This window comes from Cetorhinus maximus, chromosome 8, assembly GCF_964194155.1.
Source record: "Cetorhinus maximus chromosome 8, sCetMax3.hap1.1, whole genome shotgun sequence".
NCBI lineage: Eukaryota > Metazoa > Chordata > Chondrichthyes > Lamniformes > Cetorhinidae > Cetorhinus > Cetorhinus maximus.
The window spans coordinates 133,581,523-133,604,596 of NC_135886.1; the positions used below are offsets into that span (position 1 = coordinate 133,581,523).

General features: G+C 46.2%; 1 protein-coding gene across 7 annotated transcripts in view; it reads right to left on the reverse strand.

The window, feature by feature from the left end:
* The window catches only part of LOC144684002 (mitogen-activated protein kinase kinase kinase kinase 4), a 287,637-nt gene that overhangs the window by 146,111 nt on the left and 118,452 nt on the right, over positions 1–23,074 (reverse strand). For all 7 annotated transcript variants that reach the window (XM_078547672.1, XM_078547671.1, XM_078547670.1 and 4 more), the window contains 2 exons: positions 22,141–22,271; positions 4,594–4,648 (listed from right to left, as the gene is read on the reverse strand). In XM_078547672.1, the coding sequence (XP_078403798.1) occupies positions 4,594–4,648; positions 22,141–22,271 (186 nt within the window). The remainder of the gene's footprint in view (positions 1–4,593; positions 4,649–22,140; positions 22,272–23,074) is intronic.

A 23,074-nucleotide genomic window follows, 5' to 3' on the forward strand; every position in this document is an offset into this window, starting at 1 on the left:
CACAAAGTTTAAACTTCCAATGGGCTGGTTTGCGCTGCCCGGGACACAATGAGAACGTCTGTGAAGCTGACCTCAGTGTCAAAGACTTGGGCTAGTTGCACATCACATACCCAGACACTTACCCTGGCAATGTTCCAGTGTGTAATTCCTGGTTTATGTCAGTGATAAGCAGTGGAACTCTACCCACCATCCCCCACACATGCTTCCCAACTCAACTGCCCACCCCCTCTGAACCAATAGCTCACCCCCCCCAACTCGCCAACTGCCCATCCCCCTAACCTGCTTGCTCACACCCACAAGCACCCACCTACCCGCTCGCTCACATACCCACCCACTTACTCACACACCCACTCTCTCACACACCCATCTACCCACTCACTCACTCACGAACCCATCCACTCTTGCACTCACCTACCCGCTCGCTCACATACCCACTCACTCACCCACCCGTACACACACTCACCTACCCGCTCGCTCACATACCCACTCACTCACCCACCCGTCCACACACTCACCAACCCACTCGCTCATTCACTCGCTCACCCGCTCACCCGCTCACCCGCTCACCCGCTCACTCGCTCACCCGCTCAACCACACACCCACAGACTTGCTCACTCACTCGCCCGCTCGCTCACCACTCGCCCGCCCGATCGCACACCCGCCCGATCGCACGCCCGCCCGATCGCACGCCCGCCCGATCGCACGCCCGCCCGTCCGCCCGCCCGATCACATGCCCGCCCGATCACATGCCCGCCCGATCACACACCTGCCCGATCACACGCCCACCCGATCATACGCCCACCCGATCACACGCCCACCTGCTCACACACTCGCCCATTCACTCACTCAGCTGCTCACTCATCCACCCCTCATTCACTCACTCGCTCACTCATCCACCCCCTCATTCACTCACCCACTCACTCATCCATCCTCTCATTCACTCACCCGCTCACTCATCCACCCCCTCATTCACTCACCCGCTCACTCATCCACCCCCTCATTCACTCACTCGCTCACTCATCCACGCCCTCATTCACTCACCCGCTCACTCATCCACCCCCTCATTCACTCACTCGCTCACTCATCCACCCCCTCATTCACTCACCGCCTCACTCATCCACCCCCTCATTCACTCACCCGCTCACTCATCCACCACCTCATTCACTCACTCGCTCACTCATCCACGCCCTCATTCACTCACCCACTCACTCATCCACCCCCTCATTCACTCACCCGCTCACTCATCCACCCCCTCATTCACTCACCCGCTCACTCATCCACCCCCTCATTCACTCACTCGCTCACTCATCCACCCCTCATTCACTCACTCGCTCACTCATCCATGCCCTCATTCACTCACCCACTCACTCATCCACCCCCTTATTCACTCACCCGCTCACTCATCCACCCCCTCATTCACTCACCCACTCACTCATCCACCCCTCATTCACTCACCCGCTCACTCATCCATCCCCTCATTCACTCACTCACTCATCCACACCCTCATTCACTCACCCGCTCACTCATCCACCCCCCCATTCACTCACCCGCTCACTCATCCACCCCCTCATTCACTCACCCACTCACTCATCCACCCCCTCATTCACTCACCTGCTCACTCATCCACCCCCTCATTCACTCACCCGCTCACTCATCCACCCCCTCATTCACTCACCCACTCACTCATCCACCCCCTCATTCACTCACCCACTCACTCATCCATCCCTCATTCACTCACTCGCTCACTCATCCATGCCCTCCTTCACTCACCCGCTCACTCATCCATCCCCTCATTCACTCACTCGCTCACTCATCCACCCCCTCATTCACTCACTCGCTCACTCATCCACCCCCTCATTCACTCACCCGCTCACTCATCCACCCCCTCATTCACTCACCCGCTCACTCATCCACCCCCTCATTCACTCACTCACTCATCCATCCCTCATTCACTCACTCGCTCACTCATCCACGCCCTCATTCACTCACCCACTCACTCATCCATCCCCTCATTCACTCACTCGCTCACTCATCTACCCCCTCATTCACTCACCCGTTCACTCATCCACCCCCTCATTCACTCACCCGCTCACTCATCCACCCCCTCATTCACTCACCCGCTCACTCTTCCACCCCCTCATTCACTCACTCGCTCACTCATCCACCCCCTCATTCACTCACCCACTCACTCATCCACCCCCTCATTCACTCACCCGCTCACTCATCCACCCCCTCATTCACTCACCCGCTCACTCATCCACCCCCTCATTCACTCACCCGCTCACTCATCCACCCCCTCATTCACTCACCCACTCACTCATCCATCCATCCCTCATTCGCTCACCCACTCACTCATCCATCCCTCATTCACTCACTCGCTCACTCATCCACGCCCTCATTCACTCACTCGCTCACTTATTCATCCCCTCATTCACTCACTCGCTCACTCATCCACCCCCTCATTCACTCACCCGCTCACTCATCCAGCCCCTCATTCACTCACCCGCTCACTCATCCACCCCCTCATTCACTCACCCACTCACTCATCCATCCCTCATTCATTCACTCGCTCACTCATCCACGCCCTCATTCACTCACCCACTCACTCATCCACCCCTCATTCACTCACTCGCTCACTCATCCACCCCCTCATTCACTCACCTGCTCACTCATCCACCCCCTCATTCACTCACCCGCTCACTCATCCACCCCCTCATTCACTCACCCGCTCACTCATCCACCCCCTCATTCACTCACCCACTCACTCATCCATCCCTCATTCACTCACTCGCTCACTCATCCACGCCCTCCTTCACTCACCCGCTCACTCATCCATCCCCTCATTCACTCACTCGCTCACTCATCCACCCCCTCATTCACTCACTCGCTCACTCATCCACCCCCTCATTCACTCACCCGCTCACTCATCCACCCCCTCATTCACTCACCCGCTCACTCATCCACCCCCTCATTCACTCACTCACTCATCCATCCCTCATTCACTCACTCGCTCACTCATCCACGCCCTCATTCACTCACCCACTCACTCATCCATCCCCTCATTCACTCACTCGCTCACTCATCCACCCCCTCATTCACTCACCCGTTCACTCATCCACCCCCTCATTCACTCACCCGCTCACTCATCCACCCCCTCATTCACTCACCCGCTCACTCATCCACCCCCTCATTCACTCACTCGCTCACTCATCCACCCCCTCACTCACCCACTCACTCATCCAATCCCTCATTCACTCACCCGCTCACTCATCCACCCCCTCATTCACTCACCCACTCACTCATCCACCCCCTCATTCACTCACCCGCTCACTCATCCACCCCATTCACTCACCCGCTCACTCATCCACCCCCTCATTCACTCACCCGCTCACTCATCCACCCCCTCATTCACTCACCCACTCACTCATCCATCCCTCATTCACTCACTCGCTCACTCATCCACGCTCTCATTCACTCACCCACTCACTCATCCATCCCCTCATTCACTCACTCGCTCACTCATCCACCCCCTCATTCACTCACCTGCTCACTCATCCACCCCCTCATTCACTCACCCGCTCACTCATCCACCCCCTCATTCACTCACCCGCTCACTCATCCACCCCATCATTCACTCACCCGCTCACTCATCCACTCCCTCATTCAGTCACCCACTCACTCATCCATCCCTCATTCACTCACTTGCTCACTCATCCACGCCCTCATTCACTCACCCGCTCACTCATCCACCCCCTCATTCACTCACCCGCTCACTCATCCACGCCCTCATTCACTCACCCACTCACTCATCCATCCCCTCATTCACTCACTCGCTCACTCATCCACCCCCTCATTCACTCACTCGCTCACTCATTCATCCCCTCATTCACTCACTCACTCACCCACCACTCAGCCACCTGATCTCCCACCCAGCCAACCACTCACTTACTTCTCCACTGAAACCCTTTAAGAACTTAAAAAGCTTAATTTAACTTGGCAGCTGTTGTGGTAAAAAAACGGCTGCATCCTCTCTGCTACTCCGCTTTGCTAGTCTTCTCAGTGGATGTCTGAATTCAAGCCTCGCTGCTGCAGCTGGGACAGGAAGATACAGCTGCAAAGACGCAGAAAGGTAAGTTTGCAGTTATCTGCACAGTCAGCGGTGATACCTTCAGCATCACCACTGACCGTAAGATCCGGGCCATTATTTCACTGGTAGGGAAGTCCTAAATGAGGTGGCACAGGTATAAGATAGCAATTAAGGAATCCAGTAGGGAATTCAGGAGGAACTTCTTTACCCAAAAGAATGGTTAGAATGTGGAACTGACGACCACAGGAAGCAGTTCAGGTGAACAGAATAGATGTACTTAAGGTAGAAAAATACATGCGGGAGAAAGGAGTAGAAGGATATGCTGAGAGGGTGAGATGGGCCCTTTGAGGAGCAAATGGGCCAAATGGCCTGTTTCTGTGCTGCTATGTTATTGTAATGCAATTCGATTCTAAAGCATTATAAATCCATGAGAGCCCTCCTGTAACTCACAAAAAACCCTTAATTGCCCACCAGCCATTAAATGCAACCTGAAAAACACGACTTACGAGGGGCCCCTTCTGCCATTTCAATCGCTGTGATTCCCAATGACCACACGTCACTCTGTTAGGAAAGAAATAACATATAAAGAATGGTAAGTCAAACATTTTAATTAGGAGCAAGATGATAGAAATGAAGTCTAACGGAGGTCATCATTACACAGCAATTAACACATGATTCCCCTCAGTCAGGGAGGCTGAGCAAGCTAAACTGTGGACAATGAGACGTCAATCACTGTGAATTCAGGAGGTGTACTTGAACAAAATGGGAATACCCCATAAACTTGGTAGCTCAATTCAGTCTCCACAAGAACACAAGAACTGGAGCAGGAGTAGGTCATTCGGCCCCTCAAACCTGTTCTGCCATTTGATCAGGTTTGATAAGACCATGGCTGACCTGACTGTGATCTCAACTCCACTTTCCAGTCTGCCCTCATAACCCTTGACCCCCTTGTTGATCAAAAACCTAACTGGCACAACCTTGAGTATGTTCAATGACCCAGCCTCCATTCTCTCTGGGGAAGAGAATTCCATAGACTGATGACCCTATGAGAGGGAAAGATTTCTCCTCATCTCAGTCTTCAATGGGAGACCCCTTATTTTTAAACTGTGTCCCCTAGTTCTAGACTCGTCACATGGGGAAACACTCTCTCAGCATCTAGTCTCTCAAGTCCCCTTATAATCTTATATGTTTCAATAAGATCACCTCTTATTCTTCTAAACTACAATGGGTCTAGGCCCAACCTGCTTACCCTTTCCTCATTAGATAGGAATCAGTCAAGTGAATCTTCTCTGAAATGCTTTTAATGCTATTATGTCCTTTCTTAAGTCAGGGGACTAAAACTGTACACAGTATTCCAGGTGCAGTCCAACTAAGGCCCTGCACAGCACATACTTGATTCCCCTTGTAATAAACACCAAAATTCCATTTGCCTTTCTAGTCAATTGCTGTACCTGCATACTAACTTTTTTGTGAGTCATGTACCAGGATACCCAGATCCCTCTGTACTGTAGAGCGCTGCAGTCTCTCTCCATTCAAATAATATGCTGCTTTTCTATTCTTCCTGCCAAAGTGGCCAAGTTCACATTTTCCCACATCATACTCCATCTTCCAAATTTTTGCCAACTCACTTAATCTAAGTAAATCCCTTTGTAGACTCTTTATGTCCTCCTTGTAACTTACTTTCCTACCTATCTTGGTGTCATCAGCAAATTTAGCAACCATACATTGGGTCTCTTCATCATTGATATAGATGGTAAATAGTTGAGGCTGATGCCTGTGGTACTTCACTAGTAACAGCTTGCCAACCTGAAAATGACCCATTTATCCCTCCTCTCTGTTTCCTGTTAGTTAACCAATCCTCTATCCATGTTAATATGTTTCCCCCTGTGATTTTGTTCAGTAATCTTTGATGTGACACCTTATCAAACTTCTAGCCAGTAAATGTTTTTTTTATCCATTCATGGGATGTGGGCTTCACTGGCTGGGTCAGCATTTATTGCCCATCCCTAGTTGCCATCGAGAAGGTGGTGGTGAGCTGTCTTCTTGAACTGCTGCAGTCCACGTGGTGTAGGTACACCCACAGTGCTGTTAGGAAGGGAGTTCCAGGGTTTTGACCCAGCGACAGTAAAGGAACAGTGATATATTTCCAAGTCAGGATGGTGAGTGACTTGGAGGGGAAATTCTAGGTGGTGGTATTCCCATCTATCTGCTGCTCTTGTCCTTCTAGATGGTTGTGGTCGTGGGTTTGGAAGGTGCTGTCGAAGGAGACTTGGCAAACTCCTGCAGTGCATCTTGTAGATGGTATACACTGCTGCTACTGTGAGTCAGTGGTGGAGGGAGTAAATGTTTATGGATATGGTGCCAAACAAGCGGGCTGCTTTGTCTTGGATGGTGTCAAGCTTCTCGAGTGTTGTGGGAGCTGCACTCATCCAGCGCAAGTGGGGAGTATTCCATCACACTCCTGACTTGTGCCTTGTAGTGGTGGACAGGATTTGGGGAGTCAGGAGGTGGGTTACTCGTCGCACGATTCCTAGCCTCCAACCTGCCCTTGTAGCCACAGTATTTATGTGACTAGTCCAGTTCAATTTCTGGTCAATGGTACCCCCCAAGGTGTTGATAGTGGGGAATTCAGTGATGGTAATGCCATTGAATGTCAAGGGTCGATGGTTGGATTCTTTCTTGTTGGAGATGATCATTGCCTGACACTTGTGTGGTGCGAATGTTACTTGCCACTTGTCAGCCCAAGCCTGGATAGTGTCCAGGCCTTGCTGCATTTGGACATGGACTGCTTCAGTAACTGAGGAGTCGCGAATGGTGTTGAGCATCGTGCAATCATCAGCGAACATGCCCACTTCTGACCTTACGATGGAAGGGAAGTCATTGATGAAGCAGCTGAAGATGGTTGGGCCGAGGATATTACCCTGAGGAACTCCTGCGGTGATGTCCTGGAGCTGAGATGACTGACCTCCAACAACCACAACCATATTCCTTTGTGCTAGGCATGACTCCAACCAGTGGAGTGTTTTCCCCCTGATTCCCATTGATTTCAGTTTTGCTAGGGCTCCTTGATGCCACACTCTGTCAAATGCGGCCTTGATGTCAAGGGCAGTCACTCTCACCTCACCTCTGGAGTTCAGCTCCTTTGTCCATGTTTGAACCAAGACTGTAATGAGGTCAGGAGCTGAGTGGCCCTGGTGGAACCCAAACTGGACATCAGTGAGTCGGTTATTGATAAACAATTGTCACTTGATACCACTGTTGACAACCCCTTCCATTACTTTACTGTTGATGGAGAGTAAACTGATGGGAGGGAAATTGGCCAAGTTGGATTTGTCCTGCTTTTTGTGTACAGAACATGCCTAGGCAATTTTCCACAGAGCTGGGTAGATGCCAGTGTTTGTGTTGTAGCTGTACTGCAACAGCTTGGCTAGGGGCACAGCAAGTTCTGGAGTGCAAGTCTAGCACTAATCAATTCAGCCAACCTGAATTTTACAAATTCATTGCTTGGAGCTAGGGAAATTGGGGTGGATTTGAGTGTCTGCAGCTGGTATTGTAGCCAGAATATTGTCGGGGCCCAAAGCCTTTGCAGTATCCAGTGCCTTCAGCCGTTTCTTGATATTACGTGGAGTGAATCGAATTGGCTGAAAAACTGTCATCTATGATGCTGAGGGCCTCTGGAGGAGGCCCAGATGGATAATCTACTCAGCACTCCTGGCTGAAGATTGTAGCAAATACCTTATCTTTTGCACTGATGTGCTGGGCTCCTCCATCATTGAGGATGGGGATATTTGTGCTCCTCCTCCATTGAGTTGTTTGCCCATGTTTGACCTGATGCCATGAGACCTGGGGACTCCCAGGGCAACTCCCACCCAACTGTATACCATTGTGCCACCACCCCTGCTGGGCCTGTGTGACAGGACATACCCCAGGATGGTGATGGTGGTATCTGGGACATTATCTAGCTGTTACTCTCCCAATTTTGGCATTAGCCCCCAGATGTTAGTAAGGAGGACTTTGCAGGGTCGACAGTGCTGCGATTGCCATTGTCATTTCTGGTCGATACCAGGTGGTCAGTTTCATTCCTTTTTGTGACTTTGTAGTGGTTTGTTACAACTGAGGGCAGATTCCCTTCCCTAAAGGGCATTACTGATCCAGACAGGTTTTTACAACAATCAACAATGGTTCCACGGTCATTGTTAGACTTATAATTCCAGATTTTTATTCAATTCAAATTCCACCAATGGCTGGATTCAAACCCGGGTCCCCAAAGCATTACTCTGGGTCCCTGGTCCAGCAACAATACCACTACACCATCGCCTTCCTGACTGGGTTTGGGATATGTCACCTAAATGAGAGTCTATGTGCAACATCATCCAAAACATTAGTTTTTGTAACTTCAAGGTGTACTTTAACTGTAAAAAGTCAGAGTCAAATTGCATTATTTATGGCACAGAAGGAGACTATTTGCCCCGTTGAGTTTAATAAGACACTGAAGTTACTTTATTCTTTTCTGTTTTCTTAAATTCTGATTAGGAGGAGTTCAAGATTATGAAGGCATTGACAGAGTATGTAAAAACTGTTTCCATTGGCTAGAGGATCAGTAACCAGTGGACACAAATTAAAGATAACTAGCAAAAGAACCAAAGGGGAGATTAGGGTTTTTTTTCTCTTTGATGCAGTGAGCTGTTGTGCACTGCCTGCCTGAAAGGTTGATGGAAATAAATTCCATAATAACCTTCAAAGGGGAATTGGATAAATTCTTGGTGTAAAATATGCAGGGCTAAGAGGAAAGAGCAGTGGAGTGAAGCTAATTATATAGCTCTTCCGAAAAGCTGCCTGGGCTGAATGGCCTGAGGGATAACTATTGGCCAGCGCCTGGTCTTCTTAATGGGATCATTTACATAGCAGGGCAGGTGGGACCTTGGTTTAATATCTCATCTGCAAAAGAGATGCACCCTGTACCAGCATTATGAGGTATTCAGTCAAACGTGGCTGTCATTCAGATCGTGTGCATTAAATTATCGACTTCAGAATTGGCTTTGTTTATAATGAAATCATAATGAGTGCTGAGTGAGCTAATTATGAATCCTAGAAGCACTAAATCTTCTGTGAGCCCTTAAACTATTCAAGACTTGGCGCTGCTCTGAGAACTTTAACACGCAATGTTGTAACAACTCTTTGACGGAAATTTTCAGCTAGCAAAATAATATCAAAAGCATAAATATAAAGATGTGCTTACTCATTTTAGTATTTCAGAATTGAATTTTGTACATTCTAGGAGCGACGGCAATGTCAGGGGCAATTTTAATTGATCTTGCCCAGCGAGAATGGGTACGCGCACTGTGTATGTGACCTTGGAAAACACATCGCCTCCCACCTGGTCCATTACCACCCATGGTCACTTTAACAAGCCTCGGTTTGAAGCAGTTAGGCTTATGCAGGTCAGGGTCTTATAAATGTCATTAGGACCTCATGATTGATAGAATTAGTGGGTCAGAGTCAAGTAACCCCTGCCCTCTCTACTGCTGAAACCATTGGAAGTGATATCCGTATTGGTGACATTCTATTCAGTATCAGTAGGTTCATGCTACTATCTGAGTAGAAACATTAAGCGCAATGGCATTACCCTTATGTCCTGGTTAAGAGTTTGATTAGCAGGTGACCATTTCCAGCGGGTTACAGAGGTCATGGGGCACAGTGGGTGGTGTCTCTGCTTTTGAGCCAGAAGCTCTGGGTTCAAGTTCCGTTCCAGCACTTGATTACCAAGGAAGGTGCATTCATAACGCAGCCAATCAGCTTGATTATCAACCTGCAAATCCTTCCGACACACGCCAACGCCAGGTAGTAAGAGCGGGAGAGATTCCTGGTCAGCCACGTGATGGAAAGAACATTGGGGCCCCTACCATCACCATCCATAGCTCAAGACAACAGCATGCATGTAAAAGTGCATGTTGCCACAGCAACTCAGACTCCCCGAGCGCACTGTAAAGTACCACCACTAACTTCCAGTGGCTGCACCCCAGGCACTGTCATCTGTCAATATAGTAGGTGTGGTCCCTCTGCCATCCTGTCCTTCCTCAGGGTCCAGCAATGGGATGTTCCCAAGGCCCTGGCTGAATACCTCCGCACCTTAAATGCTCAAGGCACCATTTTTTATATCCTTATTACACAGCAAAGCCTATGGAGACCCTGTAGGCTAGCTACTCACCCTGACTCCGCCAAGTTAAAACACTTCTCAAACCACTTTATAGCTTGATAATTGAGAGCATGTACAGCTGGACAGAGAAAGAGTAGAGAGAGATTTGAAAGATAAAAACATAGCTGTAAAGGAGGGGCTTCAATACAGGAGAAGTGCTAACAGGAGAGATGATATTTAGAGGCGGTGTTTCTAAGGTCAGGACATATTGGCTAACGGTCCTCATCTGTTGGAGCAGAATGAATGAAAAACCAGGAGGAGGTCAATGTTGGGATGAACATAGGATAAGATGTGATAAGGTCATGGACACAGAGCTGGAAGTGATCCCAGAAGTAGAGAGAAGCTAGCTCATGGAAGGATCTAAAGCTTAAGATAATAATCTGAAACTCAGCTTGTCTGGTATGGACAGAGGTGATGAAGATGCTAGTTATAATGTGGGTGGAAACATGGACCATGGCGTCCTGGAAGACCTGCTGTTTATTGATGGCAGAAGACAGGAGGCTAGCAAGGAGAGTGCAATGATATACTCGCTTAATGAAACATCGGAAGACATAACTTCACCTTTAACAAATGGGAACTCTGGAGACACGCACTCATCCTCAAATTTCAATACAACATGTATGAGTGGAATCAAAATGAGCACCTTTGATCCATGTGGGCACAAGGTGGGTTAATCCCATATTTTTGGCAACTTTTAATCAGAATTTTTCTTGCTAATTCCATCTGACTGGTTTTCAAGCACTGAAGAGCCAGTTTTCTGAGCTTGTCCTTACAGCTTTCTGCACATAATGGGCAATGACAGGTACATGCTATCCACAATGCTCCCTCCATTCAGCTACACATGCAGGAACTCTCGAGTAGCATTAAGCCCCTGGTGTTCTGACAGGTGCAGGCCAGCAGGGAAATCTCTCAACAGTACAAGCTCGATTCTCACCCTGAGATCTTTGTTGCAAACTCCCCCTTCATTGCAAAATTCAAAGAGCTTCTTCACATGTGGTGCATACGAAGAGCTAAATGAGGCTGCCCACTAAATTATTGCTGCAACCAGAGTAAAACCAAGGGCACATGTGGGGATAGTATTTCACTCTATCAACCTTTCTTTGCACAATGGCACCACAAACCTTACATTTTACATTTTGCATTTTCCTCTTGTGATTCATTATTTATAAGCAGTCTATTCTTATTACATCACTGAAAACGGATATGGAAAAGCAACAAAGTAAACTTGCTGGCCCAAAATGCTGCTGAGTGTTTAAAAACATCTCCTTTCCAACTTTCTCCCTTGCTGTCCTATCCTTAAAGCACACTCTTTGCGGAAGCATTGCTCCAGTTGTTGATCACTCTCCGAACAGCATCCACTATTTACGTGGGGGCCTTGGTGACGCTAATTTCTCGCCGTCTTGTCATAGCTTTGTTTAAAAATAGATTTACCTTCCCTACACTGCTCAAGGACACCACCTTGCCGCTCCCCATTCTTAATAACAACTTGCATTTTGTGTAACGCTGTTAACAGTAAAAGAAAACACAAGGTTCTTCACAGAAGGTGGATCAAACACACATACCTCGCCTACAAGGAGTGAGATTAGGAGAGGTGAGTCAGAGCTTGTCCGATTACATTGATGTCTATTGCGCTGAGTAAGACAAACACGCACTCAGCTACAGGCAGCCATTATCGAACTAACTTCATTTGCACATCCCCACAGAGAGGAGAGCAGAGAAGGCAACCAAACAGAATGCTCAAAACTTGCAATATGCTACAGTTATGTTAAGCCCAGTGGCTACAGATACCCTTTTACCTCCTTCAATTTCACCCTCAGGCATGGCACCGTAAAAAGTGCAGAAATAATTGTACATCCTGAAATGGTGAGAAATGCGTTGGCCTATCTCTTCACAATTATATGTTGTCCACTTAGCTACAAGCGTTCAGAGGCTTTGAGCTGGGGTGTTTGTGTTTCTTCTGTTTGCCATGTCTTTGTGAACATTACACATTGCCATTGATCAGAAGTTGAACAGGTAAGTAGCGTAAGCACTGCACATGAAAGGCCATATATCCACTTTCAGACCACCACTGCCCTGAACTTAAGCCTCTGAATCCATAACCATTTCACAGATTTATAATACATTTTAATGGTATGGTGCAAAAGCTATAATAGTAAATTCTCTGTGATGAATGTACTGGAACCGATCACAATAATAAGTTTTTGGTGCCAACCCATCCCCAGTCATAACTGTGCTTTGCCTGAAATCATTTTTCTCTCAGATTTAATCAAAGAGTTCCCCTGGGAACGTTACTCAATCCACTCTCTTTGTGTCAGAGTCTGTAAGAAATCAGATTTCACTCTAATCCTCGTATTCTATGAAACATTCCATATTTTATCTTGTGTTTATCTCATCAGAACTATCCCTGTAATTTTCTGAATGCGTGTGGCTGGATTATCCGTGAATTACAATTTGTCATTTGCCATTTCTTTTGGGAAGAAAAGTGCAAAATCTAGTGAATGTGAGGCTTTGTCAATGTATTATAAGTATTGCCATGCACAGAATGGTTCAGAAACCCATTTTTAAAATTATAAGCATCGCGACAGGGCTCCCTAACTTCTGATGAGAAAGAGGCAATCGCCGCCGGATTGCCGCCCCGCTCCTACTTTCCTGCACCACACCGGAGCTCCGCATTTCTGGCCGGGACTCCTGATCCCGGCTTCTTCAGAAATGTAGAGCGCACCTGAAATCCACCTGCTTCTTTGTGGCGCTGGGTCATCAGGGGAAGACAAGACCTGCCCCATTTTCGCTGCCCGAGCTGTCGTATTCTGGTGAGTGTTCACTAACATACAAAAAAGCTTTGGGACATTTAAACAGCTTTTCAGTGTATTGGTAAATGAATGTGTGAATATGTAAATAAGTAAGAGGTTAGGGTGGGTGAGGTAAATGGGGTAAGGAAGTAGGGTGGCAGGTGGGTAAGGTAGTAGCTGGGTAGGTAGGGTGGCAGATAGGTAGGGTGGCAGGTGGGTAACTTGGTAGCTGGGTAGAGTGGTAGTGTAGTAGTTAGACAGAGTGGTAGTGTGGCAGGTGGGTAGGGGGGTGAGGCCAGGTCAGGTTGGGTTGGGGCAGTCAGGGGGTTGTCGGGTGGCAATGTTGGGTCAAGTCGGATCGGAGGGAAGTCGGGGGGAGTCAGGTGGTAAGGTCGGGTCAGGTCGGTCAGGGGGAGTTGGGGGTGTTAGGAGGTTAGTTGGGGAGTCAGGGGCATGTTGGAGTGTCGTGGGGAATCGGGCAGTGAGTGTTAATCCTTTGTTAATTATATTGTTTATATTGTTAAGATACACAGGTGAAGGGCATTATAATTAAGTACTTTGATCAAATATAAAGAGGGGACAGCTGGGACACTAGTGTTGGAGGAGAGCTATAGGACTGAACAAAGTCAATCAAACTCTCTCAGTAAAGAAAAGCTGTGCCTTAGTTTTCGCTTCACCAGCCAGCTTGGATTCTAACAGTGAGGTCGGGTCAGGTGGGGTCGGGGGAGATGTGGGGAGTCCGGTGGAGTTGGGTTGGAGGGAGTCAGCTAGTTGGGTTGGAGGGAGTCAGCTAGTTGGGGTATGGTCAGGTTGGATTGAGGGGTAGACAGGGGGTCAAGGAGGTTGTCAGTGGGTTGAGGGGGTGTCATGGGTGTTTGTGGCATAGTCACCCAGGAGTTAGACTGAGATTTTTCTGTCTTTAACTCAGAGTTGGAGACTTTTCCTTAGGGTTCTGGGGAGGAGGATAATTGCCCATTGGAGGTTCAAAGTTCCTGGGCAATTTCCATGGGGCCAACACAGCGGGACTTGCAAGGGGCCCCAATGCGTATCATGGAGGGGGTACATCCAGTCTCTGATGATCCAGGGATCAGGAGATCTGAACTATTAATTCAAGGCCATGTCTCCCCTCTCAGGTGGAAGTAAAAGATCCCATGGCACTTCTCTTAAAGAAGAGTAATGGAATTCAAGCCAATATTTATCCCTCAATTAACATCGTTGAAATATTATTTGGGCCTTTATCACTTAGGTGATTGAGTGACCTTACCGTGTGCAATTTGCCTATCCCGTTTCCTACATTACAACAGTGAGTGCACTTCAAAAAGTACTTCATTGGCTATGAAGTGCTTTAGGAAGTCCAGAAATTGTGTAAGGCACCGTATAAATGTGAGTCTTTCTTTCCACTTTACCTCAATGTGTAAAACTGAAATATCACTTATTCTTAATCGCCTACTGATTTGCTGATAGAATTTTAAAGTCTTGACTGTTAAGTCTCTTCGCTGTTTAAATACATCTAATTTACCTTAATTTGCGTTATACTTCCCAGGTGCTGAGTCCCAATTGAAGTTTTAACGTGAGTTGGTTTTAACCTGAGTTGCTGCTGAATTGGTTTCCCCATTACCTCTGCAGTAAGCTCAGCTGTAAGGACTAAAGATACATTCATGCAGTGTCCTTTTGGAAAGCATGTTGGGAAGCAAGGGGTTAATATTTTTCACTTGGGCCGTAGTGAGAATGAGGCATTTGTCAGGAGGCCCTGCAGGTAGGAAAATCAGGAGCAGCATTCCCAACAGCCACGTCCAACGGGTGAGGATTCCAGCTGGCAGCACAGACTCAGAAATACCAGCCAGCATTTTCTATTTTTCCCAGAATCAGTGCTTGACTCAGGAGCCTTTAGAAAAGAACTAACTGAACCTGCTTCATCTTTGGTAAATTGTTGTGCCATCACTATCCGCTTCTAAAGTATTTTCTAAAATTAATTCTTGGGATATGGGCACTGGCAAGGTGGGCATTTGTTGCCCATCCCAAGTCACCCTGAGAAGGTGGTGGTGGGCCACCTTCTTGAACCACTGATAGTAGTTTGACACAACTCAGTGGCTTTTTAATTTACTCCAGTTGACAGTTAAGAGTCAATTGCATTGGTGCAGGATAGGAGTCACACGTAGGCCCAGACCAGGTAAGGATGACAGGTTTCCTTCCTTAAATGACATTAGTGAACCAGTTGGATTTCAGTGACAATCTCAGAGCTGTTGTAATATGCCTTTAAGGGATAGCAGCATGACATCACTAGAAAAGTGTCATGTGATCCAGTCTTAGTTTCACTTTTGCTTTGAGCAGAGTGCACACACACACACACACACATAGCTCTGATGTCTTCAAGCTTTATACCTATGTATAACTATTCTCATGTGCCTAGTCTTAAAAAATGAACCCACAATGCTTTTACCAAATCCCTTATGAGCAGCTGGTGCCCTGTGTCTTGTACAGTAAATAAGGCCAAGGGTTATATCATTATAATAACGCAACATAGTGATCAGTGGCAGTAAGACAGGTGGCAGCAAGGTTAAGTACAAGTACGACATGGTGAACAGACTTAGATCATGCTACGTGGCATGAGAAGACACTCGACATTTTGGTCAGACTGCAACAAAATCGTAGCATCAGAGAGTGTTGAAAACACAGTGTGCTGCCTGTAAAGAGAAGAGGAGGAGACCTAGTGCTCAAGTAAACAGCTGGTAAGCAGACGGGTCCCTGTGGTAAGCGCACAGCCTGTCATAGAGTCATAGAGTTATACAGCACAGAAACAGGCCCTTCAGCCCATCGTGTCTGTGCCAGCCATTAGTACCTATCTATTCTAATCCCATTTTCCAGCTCTTGGCCCGTAGCCCTGTATGCTATGGCACCTCAAGTGCAGTAAGAGCTTCTAAAGTCGTGGAGCTACGATGTTGCACCTGGATCAGGAAACCACCTGAGAGACCGAACTTATAATTTCATAACCCGTGTATATATTTGTTATGATGAATGTAGTTGTTCTTGTAAATACAAATTGTAAAAAAAAAAAAATTAAAGGGGGAGGAATGTAGTGACTGTAGCTTTAAGACATTGTCCTGTGTAATATCACGTTGACAGTGTGAACGAATCAGCCCAAAGTGCTTAGGGGTGGAATTTGAGTCTAGTTGTGGTTCTTGATTGAAGCATGTAACTGCTGCTGAAGCCCTCTAAATAAAGTTCACTGTTTCTTATGAGAAACCTATCTGGAAAGTCAAGCCTACAACAAGTTCCATGCACTGCATTTGTCTGATCACTGAGTGAGTGTTTCGTGACTGACTGACTACACAGCCAAGATCAGGCGGTTCTGGAGATCTGTTCAGGTACCTTTTGTCCATTTCTGGAACTTCTTTTTGGTCAGTTTAAGACTGAGATGTTTCCATTAAACACGTTTGAAGAAGCTTAACTTTGTCCGGCATTGGTATGGCGTTAACTGCTGCATCTCTTAAACATTTCCCCGTACTGTACTTAAGAAAGGTGATGGAGCTGAAGCCATTCTATTTCTCTCTCTGCACTGATGCTTCCAGACCCACTGAGTGTTTGCAGCATTTGCTGTTTTCTAAAAATATTCAGAATTGCAGCGTCTATTTTGCTATCGCCTTTTCTGTTGATGTTGGCTCTGATGTTATTAAGGGGGGAAAGTTAGCTGTCGTTTCAATGAGGGGAGCAGTGCATCGAGAGGACAAGCACTGGGTGAGCTCAGTTGGGAAAGGCGAGTGACTAGGGTGTTTGTCGGATCGATACCGAGGAAGGGAGAGTCAAGCAAAAATAAAACCCCAAAAAAGTCATAAAAAATCGGGCCAGAGAAGGTAGTGATTATAACAGGGGGCTTTAAAAGTTGCTGAACAGTAAATTGATTAAAAAGCAAAGTCACCATTACTCTGTGGTGCGTTCCTGCCAAAACTGATCTTCGTGGGTGGAGCTTCGGAATAGCACATGAATGCAGCTACAGTGACACTCATCACAGCTACTACAGAAGAAGCAAGGTCAAAGGGATATCGTCAGAATGTCCACAAAATTTCCCGGGTTGAATTGGAATGCAGCTGACCTACTATCTAAGTTCAAAATGTTTGAACAGTGTACAGAGCAATGGTTTATTGATTCAGTTGTGTCTGAACCAGACAAGCAGGCCATAAAAAAATTGCCCAGCAATTGGGAATGAAGGTCTACACAAGCTGAACATGTCAGGATTAACAGCAGAAGAGCTGAAGGATCCCCAAAAGATATGGGCCACATTGGAAGTCCGGTTCAGTATCAGGTTCAATTTCTGTATTCATCGACCAGGGTTCATGTCATTTCGACAACAGCCTGCAGAATCAAGCCATGGACCACTTTGTCAGCAGATGCAGAGAAAAGGGTACGTACTGTGATTTTTCAAACGCAGGGCTAGCAGACAGAATTGTTGAGTTGGTGATTGTATCCACTCCCATGGAAGCATTCCAGAACAATCTGCTAGGAAGGCCCAAAACATGTAGCATCGAAGAGCTACTCAAGGATGGACCTAAGTACTAAGTGATCCTCGCAGGTCGACAAAGCTTACAGGTCCTAAGTATAACCCCAATTGTTAACGTACTCACTAGATCACCCAAACCTAGCAAGACATGTGGACAGTGTGGTCTTCTGCCTGCACCAAGGAAATGCTCAGCTTTCCAACAATTCTGCAAAACATGCGGCAGAAATGGCCATTGGCTGCAGCCGTGTACTAGAGCAAAGGCTGCTGCAGCTACAAAGAGCTGTGCACTGATCCAAACAGACTGTACGCAATGGGTACCTTCAAGCAATAAGAATGACCAGCTGGTGTCCTGTCAGAAACATATACGATGTTGTTGACAAACCAGTAAATGACAATATAAAAACAAAAAATTCTGGAAAAACTCAGCAGGTCTGACAGTGCCTGTGGAGAGAAAGACAGAGTTAACGTTTCGAGTCCGTATGACTCTTCTTCAGAGTAAATGACGATGATGCGAACAACGAGATGAACAGCAGTGAACACATCTTTCACACCATCAATCTCATGGAAAACAGATGCCATCACACCATCTGAAGTGTTTGCAAAGACTTGAATTATCTGTCCTAACAAAGTTAGTGACTATTCGTTATAGGCCTAGATTGACACAGGGACAAATGCCGACATACTACATTTTAAAAAAAATTCATTCATGAGATGTGAGCATTGCTGGCTAGGCCAGCATTTATTGCCCTTCTCTAATTGCCCTTGAGAAAGTGCTGGTGAGCTGCTTTCTTGAATGCTGGTATACGTGCACCCACAGTGCTGTTAGGGAGGAAGTTCCAGGATTTTGCTCCAGCGACAGTAAAGGAACGGTGATATAATTCTGAGCTTATGATGGAAGGAAGGCCACTGATGAAGCAGCTGAAGATGGTTGGGCCTAGGACACTACCTGAGGAACTCCTGCAGTGATGTGCTGGAACTGAGATGATTGTCCACCAAATGCCACAACTATCTTCCCTTGAGCTAGGTATGACTCCAACCAGTGGAGGGTGCCCAGCAGGGGGAGCACAGTGCCATGACTGAGGAAAGTTAGGACATTTTAAAATTGTCTGCCAATCTACAATACCAATAGCTCATGGGAAGAAAGAAAAATAACAAGGCCAAATCAAATCCAGGATATGGAAGAGCCACAGAAAATACAAATAACCTTCCTAGGAGAAGTTAACAAAACAGAAGATAACTACTGGAGCATTAAATTAGAAGTTGATGGCCACCCCATAGATTGCAAGCTAAATACTGGTGCAGGTGTTTCAGTATTATCTGATAAGTAAAGTGGCTTAAAAATATCATGTTACAGACATCCAACATCCAGTTGCAAGGTCCAGGAGGGACTACACTGAAAGCAATAACCCAACATTTGGCAAGATTAAGATATAAGGATAAAGAAATTATGGAGTCCCTGTTATTGATCAGAAAAGCACATTTGCAGTGAGGTTCATTTGCAATGTTGATGAAATAGAAAACAGATTTCTATTTTTCCTCAGTTCTGATGAAGAGTCATACGGACTCGAAACGTTAACTGTATTCCTCTCCGCAGATGCTGTCAGACCTGCTGAGTTTTTCCAGCTATTTTTATTTTTGCATCATACCAACAAAGTTGTGTTCTGGAATAGTCACAGTGCTGAAATCTAACGGTTCCATTAGAATCTGCATGGCTGTGACTCACTTAAACAAGTCAGTATCCGCCCAATGGCATCAGTGGAGTAAAGTCTCTCCAAATTAGCAAAAAGCACCCTCTTCACAAAATTGGATACAAACAGCGGTTTTTGGCAATTGTCTCTATACAAGGAATCACGATTGTCAACTACTTTTACCAGCCCATTTGCCTAGTTTGTGCAGTGCATAGCCAATGGCAAAGCAAACCAATATCTTTCCGTCAAGATCTTGGGAGCACCTAGGAATGGATTTATTTGAGTTTAAAGGAAAGTTTTCATCATTATCATTGACTACTACCCCAGATGGTTTGACGTGAGTAGATTACACAACATCACTGCGGAGACAGGCATTACATCTCTGAAAAGAATATTCTTGACACATGACATCCCAGATGTTGTGGTGTCAGAAAATGGTCCTCAGTTTGCGAATGAACTGTTCCACAACTTTACGCAGGGATGTGGTTTCACGCCTGTGACTAGTTCACCTAGATATCCTCAGTCAAATGGAGAAGCGGAAAGAGAACTTTGAACAATCAAGGAACTAATGAAGGTATTAACTTAGCCCTTCTTAACTACAGAACCTCACTGCTAAAAAACTGATTCTTGCCATCACAACTACTGATAGGACGACAGCGGCGAACACAATTTCCAGCTGTGCAGCAAACGCTGCAACCTAACATTACCTCAGATGATTATGGGTAAGTTAGGAAGCATGAGGAACAAAGAGAAGGTCATGCTTGTAATTTAAACTCAAGGCATGGGGCATGAGATTTGAAATTTCTACAGCCCAGGGAGAAAGTGTGGATAAGTGATCAATAGAAAGAAGGCCTTGTAACAGAAAGAGCTCTATGACCGAGAAATTATAGATTTGAGACAGACCAAGGAAATACCAGATGGAACCGAAGAGCCTTGATATCATTGGGAAGGAAATCTATGGAGCCCTGGACATACTATTTAGATCTGGATGGAAACAAAGACTCAGAAACAAGTAGAAACTCTATAATTACCCAGGTGGAAAACACTCCTTTCAAAAGACGAGAAAGGACAGTTTATCCTCAGCCTCGGAATAAATTCAGGAGCAGATCAGGGAGATTGGTCAAGGCACCTCAAAGACTAACCCTGTGAATTCTGAGACTTTGGGGGGAGATGTAGAGCATGTATATAGTTGAGATAAAGGCGTGGAGGGAGATGTAGAGTAAAGGGTTAATATCAGGACCACTTGATACTGATGTAATTACTGATGTAGCTATGATGCATTGTCATATAGTTAAATAACTGAGATCTGGTGGGAAGCAGAAGTACAACCTCTTGTAGAATACTGAGATGTACATAGATCTGTAAATAAATAACAATGGTTTTTATGAATAATAGTCTATGGTAGCATTCTTAGGGTAACAGGCAAACTCTAAAAAAAAACACCCCAACCAAGACCCGACCCCAAGATGAATATTAGGGTCATATCCCTGGTGGTATTTATCTCTCAATCAACATCACTAAAACAGATGACCTGTCCATATTACATTGCTGTTTCTGGGAGTTAATTGTGTGCAAATTGGCTGCTATGTTTCCTACCATACAACAATCTTTAGGAAGTGCTTCCTTGGCTGTAATGTGCCTCAGGATGCTATGAAAGGTATTATAGAAATGCAAATTTTTCTTTCTCATGGACCATTTTGGAACGCCTCACCTCTGTCACTAATCCTGTTGAGCTCCTTCATTTAGATTGAGGAAATCCTCATCATCTCTATTCACTCCACAGAACTACATAGATTGAACAGGCTGATATGAGATGTTTCAGAAAGCAATGGGCCTGACTTCTCTTGAAAATACGTCCTATGCACTCTGATGCCAAAAGATCTAATGGCAAGAAATGGTCATTTGCTGATGGGGGGTGGATGGCAGTGGGTGGAACATCTTCACCATCGGTGTTATCTCCTTCCTTGTGCAGACAGGATAATTACTTGGGCAGAGAGAAGTAAGTAATCGCTCAGCTGAAGGCCTCCCCTTAGTTTGGATTGAATGATGCGCTGAAGATATCTAAATGGCTTTTCATCTTTATTGAAGCAGTGCCTGTGACTTGTTGATTCTGCTCTGAATAGTAGTTTCTTCACTTAAGTGACTCAGCCAATGCAGTGTGATTTGCAAGGCAAACTGCAATGCACTGAATTACCACTGCTTCAAGCTCAGGAGAGCACCCAATAGCCAGTTTCATATGTTCCTGAGATGTAGCTGTTACTGGCTAGGCTGCATTTCTTGTCTGGAGAAGGTACTAATGGGGAGATGAAGACTTGAAGCAAACTGTGTTACGACAGGTTGGTTGGCCACTTCAATGAGTATTATAGGTCGACCATGTAATGTGGGACTAGAGTCATATGTAGACCACAGCATCTGGAGCAGCAGGTTTCATTCCCTGAAAGATGTCAGTGTTGTATATTTGACATATTTAATTTGCCTCAAAGCAATGCAGAGATGATACCTATTTCTAAGTGTTTAGGAACTTTTTTTTGCAGAGTTTTATGCAATGCTTTAGAATGTCTACTCCATGCTTCAGCTCTGGCTTCTAGCTCTTTCATAGAATAACGTAATACAGAAGGGGGCCATTCAGTACATCATGCCTGTGCTGGGGCTTTGAAAGAACTATCGTTCCCCAAAGCTCTATAATCTTCTTCCTTTTTCAAGCATATATCCAATCCCCTTTTGAAAGTTATTCTTGAATCCGCAATCCCAATCATAACAGCTCACTGATGCTAATAGTCTAACCATAACCAATTCATCCCCTTTCACTGCACAATTGCTTTTTACTCTAAAATGCTTTCCCTAACAGCACTAAGCAAGGGATCATTAGATTGTGTGTTGCTTACTCTGTAATCGTATGTGGAATCTGCATTCTCATCACATGCTATGACTTCGGGTGCCATCCAGTAAGGGGTGCCAATGAAAGTATTCCGTTTCTCCATGGTCCTGTCCAGTTGAGCACTGACTCCAAAATCAACTGCAGGGGCACATTAAACAATCACTCAGTACCATTTTAAAATGTCACATCACAACACAAATGTGCACAATAGTGGGAGCTAGGCAGATTGAAGCCTCCACTCAGCATTTTCACTACTTCCTTAATTACTGTTTGAAGGACGCCGCTGGTCAAGAGGAGTTAAAAACAATTGTATTGCTATTTTAAAGCAAAGGGTGAGTAAGCAGACTGATGGCACCTTTTCTTTTTGCAAAGCAGATAACTTAACAGAGGGCAGTTAGGAAATATTGTAGCAAGGGCAGCAGAGGAGCAGGACTTAGACCATATAGCCCCTCAAGCCTGCTCCGCCATTCAATACAATCATGGTTTGAAGGAAAATAAAACATTGCAGGGACATGGGGTAAGAGCGGGGGAGTGGGACTAACTGGATTGCTCTTTGAAAGAGCTGATGCAGACTTGATGGGCCAAATGGCCTTCTTCTATACTGTCCCATTCAATGATTCCTGAAGAGGTTCGTAGCGCTGTGGGGAATGTCCTTGCCTCTGAGCCCAAAGCTCCCGTTCGAGCCCCACTCCAGGGCCAGAATTATTCTGTCAGCGAGTTGGGGGCGGGGCCCGCTCGCCGACGGGGGGGATCCCCCGATGTCATCCCACCCCAATTAAATCTTCAGGAAGGCGGGGGCGCAGCAAAATCAGCTGTCTGTCCGCCGACCTGTCAATGGCCAATGGCCTTAAGGCTGGCGGGCAGGCCAGGAGCCCCAGCGGGCTTCTGAAAAAAACATGAAACCTCATCCACCGGCAGGATGAGGTTTCGTGTCTGTTTTT